Genomic DNA, 19,300 nt, shown 5'->3' with positions numbered 1-19,300 from the left:
CTCAGGCATGCGCCCCAACTGCTAAGCCCTCTTTCTAACCCCCTTACAGGTTTTTAATTTATCATTTGGTTATATGTGTGAGGATTCCCAGAAATTTTGGCAGCAGTAAAAGATTTCTGAATGTGCAGTGACCAAAAATTAATTGAAATGAAATGTCATGAGCTTGAAATGTTTCCCGTAGCAGCCCCCATGTGGCAGTGCGTGACCACGCTGTGTGGTTCGTTCTGAGCACACAGGTCTGGGGTGTTGCCCTGGGCATGCTGTTCTGCCACCAGTGAACACGCCTGAAACACCAAGCCCATGTGGGAGAATATTGCATGTTATGAGGTGCAGCTTGTTGACTGTGCCCACAAGCTTTTTGCTTCTACAGAAACTTCATGCTTTAGTTACAGAAAACTGACATTTGATGTTTTCCTACTGTCACTTCTCAGTGAAAGCTTTTTTAAAAAAAATATTTTATTTTTATTTATCTGACAGTTAAAGAGAGAGAGAGCGAATGGGTGCGCCAGGGCCTCCAGCCACTGCAGACGAACTCCAGATGCGTGCACCCCTTGTGCATCTGGCTAACGTGGGTCCTGGGGACTTGAACCTAGGTCCTTTCGCTTTGCAGGCAAACCCCTTAAATGCTAAGCCATCCCTCCAGCCCTCAGAGAACGTTTTAAGAAGCCCTGGTCTAGACTGTTAAATGAGAGGGTCATGAAATAGTACAGTTTACGGTGTTTCATTGTGTGAGCCTAGGTCCATTTTCTTTGTTTTATGTGTTTTATGGCATTTTCTGTGTTTTATGGCAAAGCAAACTTTCCTTCATGATTGTTCTACCAGAGTTCACAGATTTTCTTTTCCTTTCTTTTTGGGTTTTCTATGTAGGTTCTTGCTCTAGCCCAGACTGACCTGGAGTTCACTCTGTAGTCTCAGGGTGACCTTGAACTCACAGCGATCCTCCTACCTCTGCCTCCCGAGTGCTGGGATGAAAGGCATGTGCTACCACACCTTTTCTTTGCCTTTCTTTTTTTTTTTTAAATATTTTATTTTTATGTATTTATTTGACAGAGAGATAGAAGGAGACAGAGAGAGGGAGAGAATGGGCACGCCAAGGCCTCTAGCCACTGCTAATGAACTCTAGACACATGCACCCCATTGTGCATCTGGCAAACATGGGTCCTGGGGAATCAAACCCTGGTCCTTTGGCTTTGCAGGCAAATGCCTTAACCACTAAGCCATCCCTCCAGCCCCAGACCTTTATTCTTACTTTCATCTATGACATTCATAAATTAGACCACTGTGAGTTCACTATGCACATTATATATATATTTTCTAATATGTATTAAAATAAAAAAAAAAACTACTTAACCACTGACGATCATTCCATGCACATCAGGGAGCACTGAAGGAGTCTGAGCTTTGAGGCTAAGCAAATCAGGTCTTAGCACTGCTCCAAAATACTTGTGTATTTTTGGATAAGCCACTTAAAAAATTATTTATTTGCAAGCAGAGAGAGAAGAGAGACAGACAGAGAGAATGAGCATACCAGGACCTTTAGCAACTGCAAAACGAACTCCAGATGCATGTACTACTTTCTGCATCTGGCTTTACATGGGTACTGGGGAATTGAACTTGGGTTGTTAGGCTTGCAGACAAGTACCTTAACTGCTGAGCCATCTCTCCAGCCCCTAAGCCACTTTGTTTGCATTCTAATTTCTTTTTTTTTCTTTTTTTTATTTTCATTTTTTTAAATTTTTATTAGCATTTTCCATGATTATAAAAAAAAATCCCGTGTTAATTCCCTCCCTCCCCCGCTTCTTTGCCTTTCTTAAGGTTTACCATTCTCTTACCTGACCATCTCCTTCCCTTCAGATTTCAGTAGACCGTTTCTAATCCTGAGGATGGCGTGTGTGTGCTTCTGGGGTTTTGTTCTGCTGGTGTTGACCTGCTGTTTGATGTTCTTGGGCCTCGCTGGTTAGTAATGGAGGACTAGCAGGGGATCGTGGTTATTTGTAAGACTGGTCTCCTATCGGGACCTTACTTTTGAGTGCTTTTGTACCGATTTTGGTGTGCTTGTTTCTCATTCATCAGCTTGAATGAGAATAGGGAAAAGAGGACCTCTCCTTTCTGTTTTTGAAAAATATTTAATGGGGCTGGAGGGATGGCTTAGCGGTTAAGGCATTTGCCTGCAAAGCCAAAGGACCCAGGTTTGATTCCCCAGGACCCACGTAAGCCAGATACTCAAGGGGACGCATGTGTCTGGAGTTCCTTTGCTTGAGGCCCTGGCGTGCCCATTTTCTCTCTCTCCCCCTTTCATTGACAAATAATTTTTAAAAATATTTTATGTATTTATTTGAGCCAGAGAGAGATTGAGAATGGGCGCATCAGGGCCTCCAGCCACTGCAAAGGAACTCCAGACACATGCACCCCCTTGAGCATCTGGCTTACATGGGTCCTGGGGAATCTAGCTGGGGCCCTTTGGCTTTGCAGACAAGCACCCGAACTGCTAAGCCAACCCTCCAATACCCTCCTTTCTATTTTTTTAAAAATTATATTATTCATTTATTTATGAGGGGGGCACACCAGGGCCTTTAGCTGCTGTCAAATAAGAATAAAAAATAAAACGTAAACAGCGAGTGTGTGTGGGTGCCTATAAACCCAGCACTGTGACACAGAGGCAGGAGGAATTGTGAGTGTCATTATGAGCTCACGGCAAGACCGTCTCAAAAACCCAAAGTCAACAAATCACAAAACAAATCACAATCCTTTTCACCACAGAAGTAGCCATGGGTAGCTAATACCTGCTTGCAGAGAGCAATTAAATTTGAGAAGAGGGCTGCAGGGATGGCTTAGCAGTTAAAGCGTTTGCCTGCAAAGCCGAAGGACTCAGGTTCCATTCCCCAGGGCCCACATAAGCCAGATGCACAAGGGGGCGCGTCTGTCTGGAGTTCGTTTTCAATGGCTGAAGGGCCTGGCGTGCCCATTCTCTCTCTCTGTGTCTGTCTCTCCATCTTCTGTCTCTCAAATAAAAAAATATAAATACATACAAAAAAATCTTTTTAAGAAAATACCACACTCAAAAATAAATATCGAGGGCTTGTGGCTGCAGTCTGTGCTTACTAAGCCTTTGATACTCTCGAGTGGGTGCATTTTGACCAGCGGCCAGATGGCAGTTTTCATTGGCATGGGAGGTAGGACTGCAATTATATCATGGGTAGGTGGAAGCAGTGAGAGCTCTGTGCGCCAATATGCTGCTGGTGAGCTTAGCTTTGTGAACGTGTCCTCGTGGGTGCCCACGAAAGCTGTGGCGTTCATTTTTTTTTTTTTTTTTTTTTTTTGCCAGCGAGTTGTGTGTGTGTGTGTGTGTGTGTGTGTGTGTGTGTTTCTGTGTGTTTGGAATTTTAAGTTTCTGTTATGGCTACCCTAGCATGTAACAAGCATTTGAGATCTGGACTAATGAGTATGTAGCTGGTAAACCAAAGGTAAAGGGTTCTTTGAGATTTTTAAATCTTGTGTTAAATTCAAATAAGCCATCTAGACAAATTTTCATGGAAAAAGATGTGGGAGATTTGATCGTATATAAATATATATATAATAATGTTGTGATCAAACTAAAATTATCCCTGGAGTCTCAAATTTGGGTAAAACCTGGCTAATGTATTTTTTTAAACTGATTTTCAATTTAATTTAATTTTTTTTCGAGGTAGGGTCTCGCTCTAGCCCAGGATGGCCTGGAATTCACTATGGCGTCTCAGGATGGCCTCAAACTCGTGGCGATCATCCTACCTCTGCCTCCCAAGTGCTGGGATTAAAGGAGTGCACTACCATGCCTGGCTCTTTAATATTTTTTATTTATTTATTTGAGAGCAAGCAAGCAAGCAAGAGAGAGAGAGAGAGAGAGAATGGGTATGCCAAGGCTTCCAGCCACTGCAAATCAACTCCAGACTCATGCGCCACCTGTGCATTTGGCTTATGTGGGTACTGGGGATATCCAACCTGGGTCCTTAGGCTTCACAGGCAAGTGCCTTAACCACTAAGCCATCTCTCCAGCCCCCCTTTTTTAAATGGTATTTATTTATTTGCAGGTGGGTGTTTGTATGAGTGTCTGTGTGTGTATATATGGGTGGGCCAGGGGTTTCTTGCCACTGCAAACAGAACACCAGACCCTTGTACCACTTTCTGTGTCTGGCTTTATGTGAGTGGCTGGAGAGAATTGAACCCTGGGCCAGCGCACTTTGCATGGAAGTGCCTTTAACCACTGTGACTGACGTATTTTAATATGGAGGAAGGAGTCAGCCCCTCTAACTTTCCTTTTTTTTTTTTCCTCTTTAAAAAGAGAATGGGAGCTGATGTGGTGGTGCACGCCTTCAATCCCTGCACTTGGGAGGCAGAGGTAGGAGGATCGTGAGTTCAAGGCCAGCCTGAGACTACATAGTGAATTCCAGGTCAGCCTGGACTAGAGTGAGAACTCTACCGTGAAAAACCAAAATAATAATAATAATAATAATAATAAAAAAAAAACAGGAATGCGTGTGTGGTGATGAGTAAGTAAGGGAAGTGATACTGGTAGAGGAAGTTCAGAAGGTGTCTCTCCTTTGAGAGTTAATTCATTTGTTCATCTTTTGCTTTGTGCATATAAGATAGGAATTAGTTTTCCTGTAGTCAGTAAATAAGAGGATATCTGGTGAGTAGAGATTTTGTCAGTCCTTAGTCTGCTTTTCTGAGCACTCGGGGAAAAGTAAATAGGGAAGGCGGATTTCAGAATAGACAGTGACAATTCTAGAAGTGCCTTCTAGTGCAATGCTAGCTTCTGAATCTGCTGTGCTCTTCCTCCTCGCTAAAGCCGTGTGCAGGAGGTTTGTCTCAGAGTTGGAGGAGCGGTGCTGAAATTGCCTGCAGTGTCTGGGAAGGAGAAGCACTCCGAGACCAGAGTCTTAGGCGCATTGGAGCTGTGTGGCAGGACCTACCTCTCAGTGGTGGCCAGGGCTTGGTCGGTGGGGAGTTAGCCATGCCAGTATTCCAGTTAGGATTGCTGCTATTCGTCGGTGTGCTTGTTCGTTTGTTCACTCATTCACTATGGTTCCAAACTCCTTACATTTAAAAAGTTCTGTCCCAGGGCTGGAGAGCCGGCTTAGCGGTTAAGGCACTTGCCTGCAAAGCCAAAGGACCCAGGTTCGACTCTCCAGTACCCACCTAAGCCAGATGCACAAGGGGGCACACGTTATCTGGAGTTCATTAGAACTACCTCAAAAAAGCAGAAAAATAATTTATTTTCTGGGCTGGAGAGATGGCTTAGTGGTTAAGGTGTTTGCATGGGAAGACACAGGACCTCGGTTCGATTCCCCAAGATGCACAAGGGGGTCACATGCACCTGCAGTTCATTTGCAGTGGCTGGAGGCCCTGGCACGCCCTCTCTCTCTTCTCTCTCTCTCTCTCTCTCTCTCTCCCTCAAGCAAATAAGTAAATAATTTTTTTTAAAGTAATTTCGAACACCAGAGCAACCGTCCCCCAGGGAACAGTCAACCATATGTTAAATTCTATCATGTCACAGCTGGTGAAGAGTGTGGGCACACAAAATGCTGCTGGCACATCCAGGGTACAGGTCGGGGTTACTGCCAAACACCGAATGAGACATGAACGCACTCAGCTCCTTGTACGCCGTAGATAAGACGAGAAACCCTGTTGCAATGGTTTCTTCGGACACAGGATTCAACAAGTGGTACTTAATATTTCCATATATTCCTTAAATTGTTATTATACGCTCAAGTCTGCCTGTGTACTTTTTTCTTTTCTTTTTTCTTTTCTTTGTTTGAGGTAGAGTTTCACTCTAGCTCAAGCTGACCTGGAATTCACTCTTTATTCTCAGGGTGGCCTTGAACTCACAGCAATCCTCCTTACCTCTGCCTCCCAAGTACTGGGATAAAAGGCATGCGTCACCACGCCCGGCAGTGTTTGATATTTTTATTGTTGAAATAGGTGCCTTTTTTATTTATAAATTATGTTTTCTTTGGATTGCTACTGAACTTTTTATAGTCGTATTTATATGCCGTTCTTGTAACTTATTTCTTGGATTCATATGTTATTATATTGGCCAAAACTTTCTGAACAATATTAAGCAAAAATAGTGATAGATGGCCGAGCGTGGTGGCGCAGACCTTTAATCCCAGCATTGTGAAGGCAGAAGTGGGTGGATCACTGTGCGTTTGAGGCTATCCTGAGACTACATCGTGAATTCCAGGTCAGCCTGGGCTACAGAGTGAGGCCCTCCCTCAAAGAATGAAATTGAAGTTTATCAATTTAACAAGCATGAATTTGAAAAGTGCTTATTTTATTCTTAAATTCTTCAACCTATAACAGAAAAGGGCTTGATATTAAATGGCACCACTTTCTTTTTGTTTAATTTTTATTTATTTATTTGTTTGAGAGCAACAGACAGAGAAAGAAGCAGAAAAGCAGAGAGAATGGGCGTGCCAGGGCCTCCACCCACTGCAAATGAACTCCAGATGCGTGCGCCCCCTTGGCTAACGTGGGTCCTGGGGAGTCGAGCCTTGAACCGGGGTCCTTAGGCTTCACAGACAAGTGCTTAACCACTAAGCGCCCTGCTTTTTATTTTTATTTTTTAATATTTTATCTGTTTGAGAGAGAGAGGTAGAAACAGAGAGAAAAAGGCAGACATAAAGAGAGAGAGTATGGGTGCTCCAGGGCCTTCTGCTACTGTAAATTAACTCCAGACACATGCACCACTTTGTGAATCTCTGGCTTTATGTAAGTCCTGGGGAATCGAACTCAAGTTGCCCAGCTTTGTAAGCTAGCACCTTTAGCCATTTAACCGTCTGTCCAGCCCGCCCTCCCCTTACTTAAAATTAACTTGCAAGGAGATAGAAAGAACATGTATGTATGGGCATGCTAGAGTCTCCTGCCACTGCAGATGAAGTCCAGATGCATGCACCACTTTGTGCATCGAGCTTTGTGGGGTACTGGGGAATGAAGCTCTAGTAGCAGGCATTGTTAGCAATCACTTTTAACCTCTGAGTCATCTCTCTAGCCCCCCATTCTTTTTGTTGTTGTTTGTTTGCTTGTTTTGTTTTTCAAGGTAGGGTCTCACTCTAGTCCAGGCTGACCTGGAATTCACTATGGAGTCTCAGGGTGGCCTCAAACTCATGGCAGTCCTCCTGCATCTGCCTCCCCTAGTGCTGGGATTAAAGGCATGCACCACCATGCCCAGCTTCCATTCTTTTTTATTAATTTATTTATTTGAGAGAGAGACGTAGAAAGTGAGTGAGAGAAAGAGAATAGGCACACCAGGGCCATCAGCCACTGCAAACAAAGTCCAGAAACATGCACCACCTTGTGCATCTGGCATACATGGGTCCTGAGGAATCGAACTTGGGTCCTGAGGCTTTGCATGCAGACACCTTAACTGCTAAGCTATCTCCCCAGCCCTCCATTCTTTTCTAAAACCATTACTATCTTACATAAAACAAAATGTCGATTAAGACGCAGGGAAGTAAAATTGTGATACTGTTCATCTTCAAGTTTCCTGACAGTTTCCAAAATTTTATTTTTGTGTATCTGACAATCCCAGTGTCTGTCTTGTCTGCCTCTCATTGCCTCAAGTATAATTTCTGTTTAGAAAAATCTATGCAGTATCCCTAGTTACATGTTCATGACTCTCTCCTTTTAGCTATCTCTTTTCTTCCCCTTTAATGTCCTCCAAATACAATGAGCTACTTTTTCTTTTTTTTTTTAATTTTTTTTTATTGACAGTTTCCATACTTACAATAACTATAATAATTCCCTCTCTCCCCCACTTTCCCCTTTACAAACCCACACTCCATCGTATACCCTCCCTCTCTTCATTAGCCTCTCTTTAAAAAAAATTTTTTTTCTTTGGTTTTTTTGAGGTAAGGTCTAGCCCCAGCTGATCTGGAATTCACTATATAGTCTCAGGGTGGCCTTGAACTCACGGCGATCCTCCTACCTCTGCCTCCCAAGTGCTGGGATTAAAGGCATGTGCCACCATGCCCAGCATTTTTTTTTAAATTTGTTTTATCATTTTATTTATTTATTAGATACAGAGGGACAGAGAAAGAGAGAGAATGGGCACGCCAGGGCCTTTAGCCACTGCAAACAAACTCCAGGGGCATGTACCACGGTGCATCTGGCTAACGTGGGACCTGGAGAATCGAACCTGGGTCCTTAGGCTGCGCACACAAGCACCTTAACCTCTAAGCCTTCTCTCCATGCCCCATTAGCCTCTCTTTTTTTTATTTTGATGTCATCATCTTTTCCTCCTATTATGAGGGTCTTGTGAAGGCATTGCTAGGCACTGCAAGGTCATGGATATCGAGGCCAATCCTGTCTGACAGCTGCATTGTAAGGAGCGATACCCTTCCTTTGGCTCTTCCACTCTTTCTGCCACCTCTTCCACGGTGGACCCTGAGCCCTGGAGGGTGTGACAGGGGCGGTTCAGCACTGGGCACAGTGAGCTGCTTTTCCATCACGACCCCACACTCCGTGACCTTGCCGTGGTCTCATTTCCTAACCCTCACCTCCCACCTTCAGTTCTTACTGAGAAGCTGTTGTCTCCCTAGCCTTCCAGAAGCAAGCAGCCTCCAGCGTCTCACGGCCATTTCTGGGTGTCTTTCGGCATCTGTTGTGCTTGTTTGCTCGTTCCAACGGTCGTTGCCGGTTAGCGTTATCCGTTATCCGTTTAAACGTCGTGTGGCGTCTGGCTCGTCTGTTACTGAGCGTGGCGCTGAGTGCCTCTGGGGACTCAGGAATGCAAGCTAATGCTGACACTCTGTGGTGGTTGCATTATTATCTGTATACTTCGACTGTCTAAAGAATTTACTAGGGGTCGAAGGGCTGGCTTAACAGTTAAGACATTTGCCTGCAAAGCCAAAGGACCCAGGATCGATTCCCCAGGACCCACGTTAGCCAGATGCACAAGGGGACGCACACATCTGGAGTTCGTTTGCAGTGGCTGGAGGCCCTGGCGCTCCCATTCTCTCTCTCTCCCTCTTTCTCTGTCAAATAAATAAAAAAATAAAAATAAGTTTGTTTTTTTTGTTTTTTTTAAAGAATTTACCAGGCTAGGGAGATGGCTGAGTGGATAAAGTGTTTGTTGCTCAACCCTGAATATCTGAGTTCTCTCCCCAGACCACACGTGAAAATCAGAAGGCATAGGGGGCTTCCGTAAGCCTAGCCAAGCTGATAGTGAGAATTTGCTGGAAGGTGGGCTCAGCAGATAGCAACGGAGAGCAGAGTGAGATCCAGAGAAAAGAATCCTGCCTCCAGTGAGATAGAAAGAAAGTCAAGGGACCCAGCTTGAAAGTTGATCTCTGCGTGTGTGCCACGGCGCACGTGCCTCTACACACAAATGCACACTCAAGTACACACTCCACTGCTAGCTCCCAGAAATACCAAAGGGGGAAGGGAAGAATATGCCTGACATTTGAGCATTTATTTTTTTCTCAATTTTTATTACCATCTTCCTTGATTATAAACAATATCCCATGGTAATGCCCTCCCTCCCCCCACTTTCCCCTTTGAACCTCCACTCTCCATCATACCCCCTCCCCTCTCAATCAGTCTCTCTTTTATTTTGATGTCATCATCTTTTCCTCCCATTACGATGGTCTTGTGTAGGTAGTGTCGGGCACTGTGAGGTCATGGATATGCAGGCCATTTTGTGTCTGGAGGGAGCACGTTACATTTGAACATTTCTAACACGCTGGTGACCACAGTCATCAACTACATGTGGACGGTGTACTTTGTGAGTAACAAGATTCCATCTCCTTTGCTTTGGGGCAGGAGACTCAGACGAGAGGGAACAGTCAAAGCTGGAAGTTAAGGTCTGGGACCCCAACAGCCCACTCACGGATCGTCAGATTGACCAGTTTTTAGTGGTTGCTCGGTGAGTATAGCGTTACTGACCCAAATTCCTCCTTGATCTAAAGAGAATGTAGAGGCCCATATATTTTCCTTGCTTGGTGTTCTGCTGTTTTTCTGTTGGTTGTATATTATTTTCCTAGTCATGTGGGAAAACTCAATGCATGCAGTCTCATTGTTTCCTAAATAATGTGATTTACTATCATTAATTATGCTTTACATGAAATTAGATTTGTTAATTTTCACGCTGATTAAGAAAATAGAAGCCGGGCATGCTGACATATGCCTTTCACTTTAGCAATTGGGAGGGAGAGGTGGGGGGGGAGAAACACTGTGAGTTCGAGGCCACCCTGAGACTACATAGTGAATTCCAGGTCAACCTGAGCTAGAGCAAAACCCTACCTTAAAAAAACCAAAAAAGAAAAAAAAAAAAAAAGACCCGGCATGGCGGTGCATGCGAGTTCAAGGTCACCTGAGACTACAGAGTGAGTTCCAGGTCAGCCTGGGCTGGAGTGAGACCCTACCACAACCCCCCCCCCTCAAAGTTAAAAAAATAAAATTCTAAAGGGGAGTTGAACACCTCAGTCACAGGTCTTCAGTGAAAGCAATGTCCTTTACAACAGCACTGGATTGCTGGGCTGAAGACATGGCTTAACAGTTAAGGCATTTGCCTGAAAAGCCAAAAGACCCAAGTTTGATTCCCCAAGACCCATGTAAGCCAGATGCACAAGGGGGCACATGCAACTGGAATCCATTTGCAGTGGCTGGATGCCCTGGCATACCCATTCTCTCTCTCCCCCTCTTTCTCTCTGTCAAATATATATATATGCGCGTGCACACACACACACACACACACACATACATACATATGGATTATTCAGGTGCCTGTAGAACTGGGTCACTCCAGTCAGGCGTGGTGTGCACAGCTGCACTCTAGTGTGTGGGAGATATAGGCAGGGGCAGGGGGATCAAGAGTACCAGGTTGGGCTGGAGAGATTGCTGCGTTTAATGCATTGCCTGCAAAGCCTAAGGAACCAAGTTCAACTCCCCAGTTCCCACGTACAGCCAGATGCACAAGGTGGCACATGAACCTCGAATTCATTTGCAGTGGCTAGAGACCCTGGCACACCAACTCTCTCATAAATAAATAAATAAATAAATAAATAAGTGTTTTTAAAAAGAGTACAAAGTTAACTTGCACTCTACAGTTCAAGGTCAGTCTGGGCTACATGAGAATTTTTTTTTTTTTTAAATAAATGAGGGTTGATGAGATGGCTCACTGGTTAAAGGTGCTTGTTTGCAAACCTGGTGGCCTAGGTTCAGTTCTCCAGTCACCATGTAAAACTAAATGCACAAAGTGATAAATGCCTGTGGAGTTCATTTGAAGCAGCAGGAATCCCTGGCACATTAATGCTCTGCTCTGCTCTGCTCTGCTCTCCACCCCTCTCCTCTTCTTTCTGTCTCATATAAATAAATATATATATTTTTTAAGTGGAAAGGGTCCTGGGCTTGGTGGTGCACGCCTTTAATCCCAGCACTCGGGAGGCAGAGGTAGGAGGATGGCCATGAGTTTGAGGCCACCCTGAGACTACATGGTGAATTCTAGGTCAGTCTGGATTAGAGTGAAACTCTATCTTGAAACAAAAACAAAACAAAACAAAAAAACCATGGAAAGAGGGGGAAGGGAATGGAAAGGTTGGAAGGAAGGGAGAAATAAGGGAAGAAAAAATGCCACCGAAGAGTTTTCTCCCAGCATCTGCGCATGAATAAAGTCTGTTGCTAGTCCGGGCTTTTCCTTGGGACTGCCTGCCTTGCTTTCTCCCCTGGCTCTTTCTTAAGAAATTGAGCAGGGACAGAGATTTGTTTTTATTTTTATTTTTGCAATTATAAAAGTAAATGATAATGCTCATTGGGAAAATTGTCCCAAAGCAGAAAGAAATTGAGGTGGTTGTAACATTGTAATGATGGAGAAATTGGGAAAATCCTGAAAGTACATCAGCAAGCAATGGAATGAACTGAGATGTGCTCCGACCAAGGAATACTCCTTTACACCAATCATAATTAATGAGTTAGGACTGTGTGGCAGAGATAAATCCCAAAAGTAAAAAGAAAGTGAGGGGCGTGCAGGATGGTCACTTGCGTGTGCACGCGGTGTTCATTGACACAGAGTTTAAAATGTGTGAAGCAGTGTTTTGTGCGTTCCTGGGTCCTCCCTCTGGGGCCAGCCTTCCCTCCCCACCCCCAAGGCGCCCAGGCCACCGTGGTGTGAGAATCACTCTCAGGAGTCAGTTTTGGTGAACAGCTCTTGGTTTACTGTCAGGAAAATGGGTTTATAAGCAGTCGAGGGTCCTAAAGGGTTGGGATGTACGAGGTTGCTTGCTGATGCCTAATTAGCATGTGGGGGCATCATTCCAGCACGTAGGCAATTGCAGGGTGAGGGGCTGTGCAAAGGTTGCTGGCTGACACCATATAAAGAGTTTCCTAGGCAACTGGCCAATGGCCACAGGGTTATGGGACAAAGCGCAAAGCCTAAGTCTTTTTGTTGTTGTTTTGTTTTTTTCTATTTTTGAGGTAGGGTCTCACTCTAGCCTAGGCTGACCTGGAATTCACCATGGAGTCTCAGGGTGGCCTCTAACTCATGGTGATCCTCCTACCTTTGCCTCCCGAATGCTGGGATTAAAGGCATTTGCCACCACGCCTGGCGAAGCCTAAATCTTATCTGAAAATTCAGGTATCTCATGCTCGGTGAGGGGGTGGCCTTACTCCCTGTTGATCTCAAGTTTCGCGATTTTTTGTCCAGGGCTCCAGGCTCACTGAGACACCCAAGAATGGGCGGGGGAAGATCCTGGGTCACTTCAATCCCCAAGGATGTGGGGAGGCACTCCCCTGCAGGGAGATTTGACGTCCCCAAGATGATGTGACCTGTGGTTCAGGCTGCTGTGGCCTCTCCCTAGCCTGGGGCCTTCATGTCAGGCAGCTTAGGTTTGCTTTAACCCAGGGCCCTTCCCATGTCAGACAGTGTTTTATTTATGCATTTTACATTTTGGGTATAAGTGTATATATTTGATAAGGGGCTTTAACCAAATTTATGTTTACTTCATTCAATGAATCAGACAAAGCAGCATATTGGAAACAATTCCATCTGGATAGTGGGTGTGAGGGTCTTCATTATAATATTTTTGGATTTTCTGTTCAAAACCGTCTTTGTCCATCCTTAGCACTGCTCATAAGGACAGTCACCCTGGAGGAAGGTCACACGGTATTGGTGGCCAGGCATTTGCAGTCCAGAGTCCCCATGCCTAGCCACTCAGAGGCTGGCTTAAAGGCATGTGGTGTATAGATGCTGCTGGGCAGCAGGGCATCCTTGCTCAGAGTAGAAAAAGATGACGGATGCAGCCCTGGCTTAGGAGCTCCGTGAGCACTCTGCTCTCTGAGTTTGGATTGTTTAGAAGCTGGCTATAGCACCCATAACTCCGCCCCCAACAATACCCTGCCTCCAGGAGGCTTCAATTCCCAAATTGCCATCAGCTGGGGACCTAGCATTCATTACACCTGAGTTTATGAGGGACACCTGAATCAAACCACCCCATTCTGCCCTTGGCCCCATAAACTGATAATCATCCATGATGTAGAATGCAATCCAGCTTTAAAGGTCTCTATAGTTTTTTCTCAATCCCAATGATGTCCAAGCATCCTTATAGACCAAGGTCTTTTAGCTGACTGTAATACCAACACCCCCCCCAAAAAAAAAACCATAATGGCACAGAATAAACATTTCACCCTACAAAAGATGGCATTAGGCATAGCAAAGAAATATTCAACCAATACAAGATTTAGACAGGACAGACATCAAATTCTGTAGCTCCAAGTCCAACAATTCTAGTCAGTGACAAATCTCCGAGTCTGATAATTCTAACCAGCGACAAGTCTCTAAGAGTTCCAATTCCGCCCCTCCAGCTAGGCTACTCACAATCCTGGAGAACTTCATCTGATGCCAGCAGCCATCCCATACTCTTGGCATCTTCACTGGGTCTCTCCTGCAACCCACGGTTCATCCTCATGGCTCCATCAGGTCTCCATGCAGGTAATTCAAGCCTGCTTCACACTGCCCATGGCCAGTTCCAAAATACAAAACCATATTGCAAATTCAATGACCCTCTTTTCCTGCATTTTTTATACTCCATAATACCAGGTGGGCTTCCAGTTTGCTAATTCATGGTGGTGGGGAGGAATAAAGCAGTCTTTGAAGAACAGGGCACTTCTTCAGCATTCAGGCTCCTTCCAAAGAGTCTGCATTCTTCCTGTTGTGCCAGTGCAGGTCAGCTGGACCAAGCTCAAAGGTTAAAATGTATCAGACAATTGCAGCTGAACAGGCAGAAGTTTTGATGTATTACCACCCCCCCCCAAAAAAAAAAAACCATAATGGCACAGAATAAACATTTCACCCTGCAAAAGATTTCATTTCTTTCTTTTTTTTGGTTTTTCGAGGTAGGGTCTCACTCTAGCCCAGGCTGACCTGGAATTCACTATGGAGTCTCAGGGTGGACTTGAACTTATGGCAATCCTTCTACCTCTGCCTCCCTAGTGCTGGGATTAAAGGCGTGCGCCACCACGCCCGGCAAGATTTCATTTCTTTGCCATAGCCCTCTTCTCACACCAGTCCAGTTCTACACAATGCAACTCTACACAATTTCCCAGGACATGGGCATAACAGCAAGCCTCTCACACAAACTGCTTCTAGCTCAGTCCAAACACAGCTCTTTCTCACCCTCATAAGCCAAACTTCACAGTCCACGGTTCTTAGTGCATTCAGGTCTTTCAACTCTGACCAGAATTGTCCATCAAGCTGTACTTACAGCACTGCAAGATGTCTCTTAGGCCAAAGTTTCAAATCCTTCCACATTCCTCTTGAAAATCAGCTCCAAAAGGCCAAAAGCCACACAGTCAGGTGTCTAGCAGCAATGACCCCACTATTCTCAGTAGCAATTTTACTGTTGTAGTCAGGTTCACATTACTGGCAGAAAACACCTGCCCAGGAGCAACTTGTAGGAAGAAAGGGTTTATTTTGGCTTACAGACTCAAAGGGAAGCTCCATGATAGCAGGGGAAAACAATGGCATGAGCAAAGGGTGGACATCACCTCATGGCCAACATCAGATGGACAACAGCAACAGGAGAGTGTGCCAAACACTGGCAAGAGGAAGCTGGCTGTAATACCCATAAGCCCGCCCCCAACCATACACTGCCTCCAGGAGCCTTCAATTCCCAAATTGCCATCAGCTGGGGACCTAGTATTCAGAACACCTAAGTTTATGGGGGACACCTGAATCAAACCACCACAAGGTATTTGTGGGGTTTTTTTTGTTTTTTTTTTTGCTTGTTTGTTTGTTTGTTGCAGGTAGGGTCTCTCTGTAGCCCTCTAGCCTAGACTGGCCTAGAACTAACTATGTAGTCTCACAGTGGCCTCGAACCCACAGTGATCCTCCTATCTCTGCCCCCCGAGTGCGTGCGCCACCACGCCCAGCTCTTTCTTTTTCTAAAAAATATTTTATTTATTTATTTGACAGAGAAAGAGGAAGAAAGGGATAGAGAAAGAGGGAGAGAATGGGTGTGTGAGGGTCTCCAGCCACTGCAAACAAGCTCCAGACACATGCATTCCCTTGTGCATCTGGCTTACATGGTTCCTGGAGCATCGAACCTGGTTCCTTTGGCTTTGCAAGCAAACGCCTGAGTCGCTAAGCCATCCCCCCAGCCCCTGATGTTTCCTTTCTGTATTCTGTTCGTTCAGCGCGGTTGGGACATTTGCCCGTGCCCTGGATTGCAGCAGCTCCGTGAGGCAGCCTAGCCTGCATATGAGCGCCGCGGCGGCCTCCAGAGACATCACCTTGGTAAGACGCTCTTTGAAGTCGTGAGCTCATCCTTCTGTCCTTGATCAGTTATGAACATCATAGTAACATTGGAGACTAGGGCGTTCTGGCTGGTATTGACTACTGCGTTCCTTGGACTCCCGTTACGTACTGAGACAAGACTTCGAAGGATTAGACATAAAGTTAAGAAGTTCAGGGGTTTTATGTGGCATAACTTGTCATTCTGATATTTATTGCCTGTTTTTATTGGTTTGCTTGGCTGGTTTTTTGAGGTAGGGTTTCACTCTAACCCAGGCTAACCTGGAATTCACTCTGTAGTCTTAGGGTGGCTTTGAACTCATGGCAGTCCTCCACCACACCCGGCTTATTGCCTGTTTCTATTTTTGTGCTGGGTTTTCGTCCTGTCCACATACTTACATAGTTGTAGAGAGTGAGAATGAATGGACGCGTCCTGCAGACGAACTCCGGGTGCCGGGGGTTGGGGGGCATTTCTGTGCATCTGGTTTTACACGGTACTGGGGAATTGAACCCAGCCTGCAGGATTTGCAAGGAAGCGCCTTTAACCGCTGAACCATCCCTCCAGCCCCTTCTAGTATGTCTTTTAAAAAATATTTGTTTATTTGACAGAGAAAGAGAGAGAGAGAGAGAATGGGCACTAGGGCCTCTAGCCACTGAAAATGAACTCCAGACGTGCACGCGCTCCCACGTGCATCTGGCTAACGCGGGTCCTGGGGAACCAAACCCGGGTCCCTTGGCTTTGCAGGCGAGCGCCTTAACCGCTAAGCCATCCCTCCAGCCCCTCCTATTATGCCGTTATATCCTCCAGCACGCTGCTTGTATGTGCTTAAATTCAGAGAGTAATTCTGGCTTCAGCTCATCTAGCCACGTTAATACGTATACACGCATACTTCATTTAAACTGGTACTTCATGATTATTTTTACGTTCTTCCATCTAACTTAACATTATTATTCATCTACTGCATTGCTGTTGTTCCTAGTAGCACGAATACCACTAAGAGATAGGGGGTCGGGGTCTTGCTTTGTTGCCAGGGCTAAAGCTGGCCCGCTGGGTAGTTGGTACTTTGTGGATTTGCCGCTGATGTGGAAACCCTCTAGTACTGTCTAGCTCCCTAGGGGCTCGGGGTTGCACCTTAGGGTGAACAGAGAATTGGGTGCGGGCTGGAGAGATGGCTTAGCAGTTAAGCGCTTGCCTGTGAAGCCTAAGGACCCCGGTTTAAGGCTCGGTTCCCCAGGTCCCACGTTAGCCAGATGCACAAGGGGGCACAAGCATCTGTAGTTTGTTTGCAGTGGCTGGAGGCCCTGGCGTGCCCATTCTCTCTCTCTCTCTCTCTCTCTCTCTCTGCCTCTTTCTCTCTCTGTCTGTTGCTCTCAAATAAATAAATAAAACAAAAACAAACAAAAGAATTGGATGCCCTAGGAAAAGACAGAGACTTGGGGAAGCGGCAGAAAACAAAGTAATTGGTTTATTATAAACAAAGGGGTCCCAGTAGGTTTCTGGGTTGGGATTTTGTTTTGTTTTGTTTTGTTTTTATGAGGTAGGGGTCTCACTCTAGTCCAGGCTGACCTGGAATTCACCATGTAGTCTCAGGGTGGCCTGGAACTCACTGCGATCCTCTTACCTCGGCCTCTGGAGTGCGGGGATTAAAGGCATGTGCCACCATGCCCAGCTCTGTGATGGGATTTTATAGGGTCACCTTCTTCCCTCTTCCCTCCCTTTAGGCTAATGTGGGTCCATTTTCTCCTCTTCTCATTGGTCCCTTGGGTCGAGACAAGAGCTTGATCTCTTAGTGTGGCCCAGTATATATTTCCTGCTGGTCTGTCTGACAGAGGGTGGCTTTGTCCCCCTCCCTAACTCATAAACTCCAGTCAGCGCATCTTTCTTCATACCAGCTTGGCAGCGCCATGCCCCTTACCCCACGCTCCCCACTTCCAGATGCCCTGTGAGATGCAGCACAGGAGGGCAGACGTGGGCTCCACACGCGGGTTCTACCTGTGCAGTCTTGCCCTGCCGGGGTAGCGCCGGGGCCACTTTCCCTGGGGCTCCTGGGCTGGCACTACCCCTGGCTTTAACCCCTGGCAGCAGCAACTTGAAGCCCGGACCAAGGCTGCGGGGCCAGCGACCCTTCTCATTAGGATGCTGGGCTCCCCATCCTGGCAAGGTATAATTGCTGCCTGCCTACCTATTTCTATACATTCTGTTATTTATTTTATTTTATATTTATTGATTGATTTTTGGTTTTCTGAGGTAGGGTCTCACTCTATCCCAGACTGACCTGGAATTCACTATATAGTCTCAAGGTGGCCTCAAACTCATAGCGACCCTCTTACCTCTGCCTCCCAAGTGCTGGGATTAAAGGCATGCGCCACCACACCCGGCTAAGTCCATTGGTTCTTATACCTGCACTTTCATTGGCTAAGTACTGTTGAACATGGCTTTGTTTGTTTGTTTGTTTTGTTTTGTTTAATTTTTTTTGTTTATTTTTATTTATTTGAAAGCGCCAGACAGAGAGAGAAAGAGGCAGATAGAGAGAGAGAGAGAATGGGCACGCCAGAGCCTCTGGCCACTGCAAACAAACTCCAGACGCGTGCACCCCTTGTTCATCTAGCTAATGTGGGTCCTGGAGAATTGAGCCTCGAACCGGGGTCCTTAGGCTTCACAGACAAGTGCTTAACCGCTAAGCCATCTCTCCAGCCCTTGTTTTGTTTTTTGAGATAGGCTTTTGCTCTAGCCCAGGCTGACCTGGAATTCACTATGTGTTCTCAGGGTGGCCTCGAAGTCATGGCAATCCACCTACCTCCACCTCCCCAGTGCAGGGACTAAAGGCATGCGCCACCACGCCCGGCTGTTGAGAGACATTTTGATGAGGCTACCCACTCGACTTGAATCAGAAAGACTGGGGGTTTCTCTCTGGGTAATGTGATTTTCCTGACCATGGGGTGCTGACTTGGTTCCCAGTACCAGTTATGAGTTCTCTCCCATTGAGAGGGCCTCACGTTCAATCGGAGGGCAGCTGGTTACCCACATAGGCTATGTGCCTCTGTTGCATGAGTGTGTATTTGTTGTCTAGCTGACGGACTGCAGGGCCATCTGCTTGTTCTTGCTGCTGGCGACCGTTGTCTCGCTGTGGCTCCCATGGCACTCTGCGGCACCATGAGGGTTTGCCAAAGGACTGGCTTTCTTGTCCTTTCCCCTGTTGTCTCTCGGTGTTCTGAGATGGCAGCCTGTGGCATCTTTTTTTAAAAAATTCCTATTTTGGGTTATTTTTATTTATTTATTTGAGAGCTACAGACACAGAGAGAAAGATGCAGAGAGAGAGAGAGAGAGAGAATGGGTGCGCCAGGGCTTCCAGCCTCTGCAAACGAACTCCAGATGCGTGCGCCCCCTTGTGCATCTGGCTAACGTGGGACCTGGGGAACCGAGCCTCGAACCGGGGTCCTTAGGCTTCACAGGCAAGTGCTTAACCGCTAAGCCATCTCTCCAGCCCAGGCTTACTCCCTTTTACGCTCCTCTTCCACTGGTCTCGTTTAGGAGCAAAA

General features: G+C 46.0%; 1 protein-coding gene across 4 annotated transcripts in view; it reads left to right on the top strand.

The window, feature by feature from the left end:
* The window catches only part of Mta3 (metastasis associated 1 family member 3), a 170,216-nt gene that overhangs the window by 78,741 nt on the left and 72,175 nt on the right, over positions 1 to 19,300 (top strand). For all 4 annotated transcript variants that reach the window (XM_045137713.1, XM_045137712.1, XM_045137714.1 and 1 more), the window contains exons 7-8: positions 9,799 to 9,901; positions 15,664 to 15,763. In XM_045137713.1, coding sequence (XP_044993648.1) covers positions 9,799 to 9,901; positions 15,664 to 15,763 — 203 coding nt within the window. The remainder of the gene's footprint in view (positions 1 to 9,798; positions 9,902 to 15,663; positions 15,764 to 19,300) is intronic.

Source organism: Jaculus jaculus, chromosome 18, assembly GCF_020740685.1.
Source record: "Jaculus jaculus isolate mJacJac1 chromosome 18, mJacJac1.mat.Y.cur, whole genome shotgun sequence".
NCBI lineage: Eukaryota > Metazoa > Chordata > Mammalia > Rodentia > Dipodidae > Jaculus > Jaculus jaculus.
This window is presented reverse-complemented; position numbering and strand designations above follow the sequence as displayed.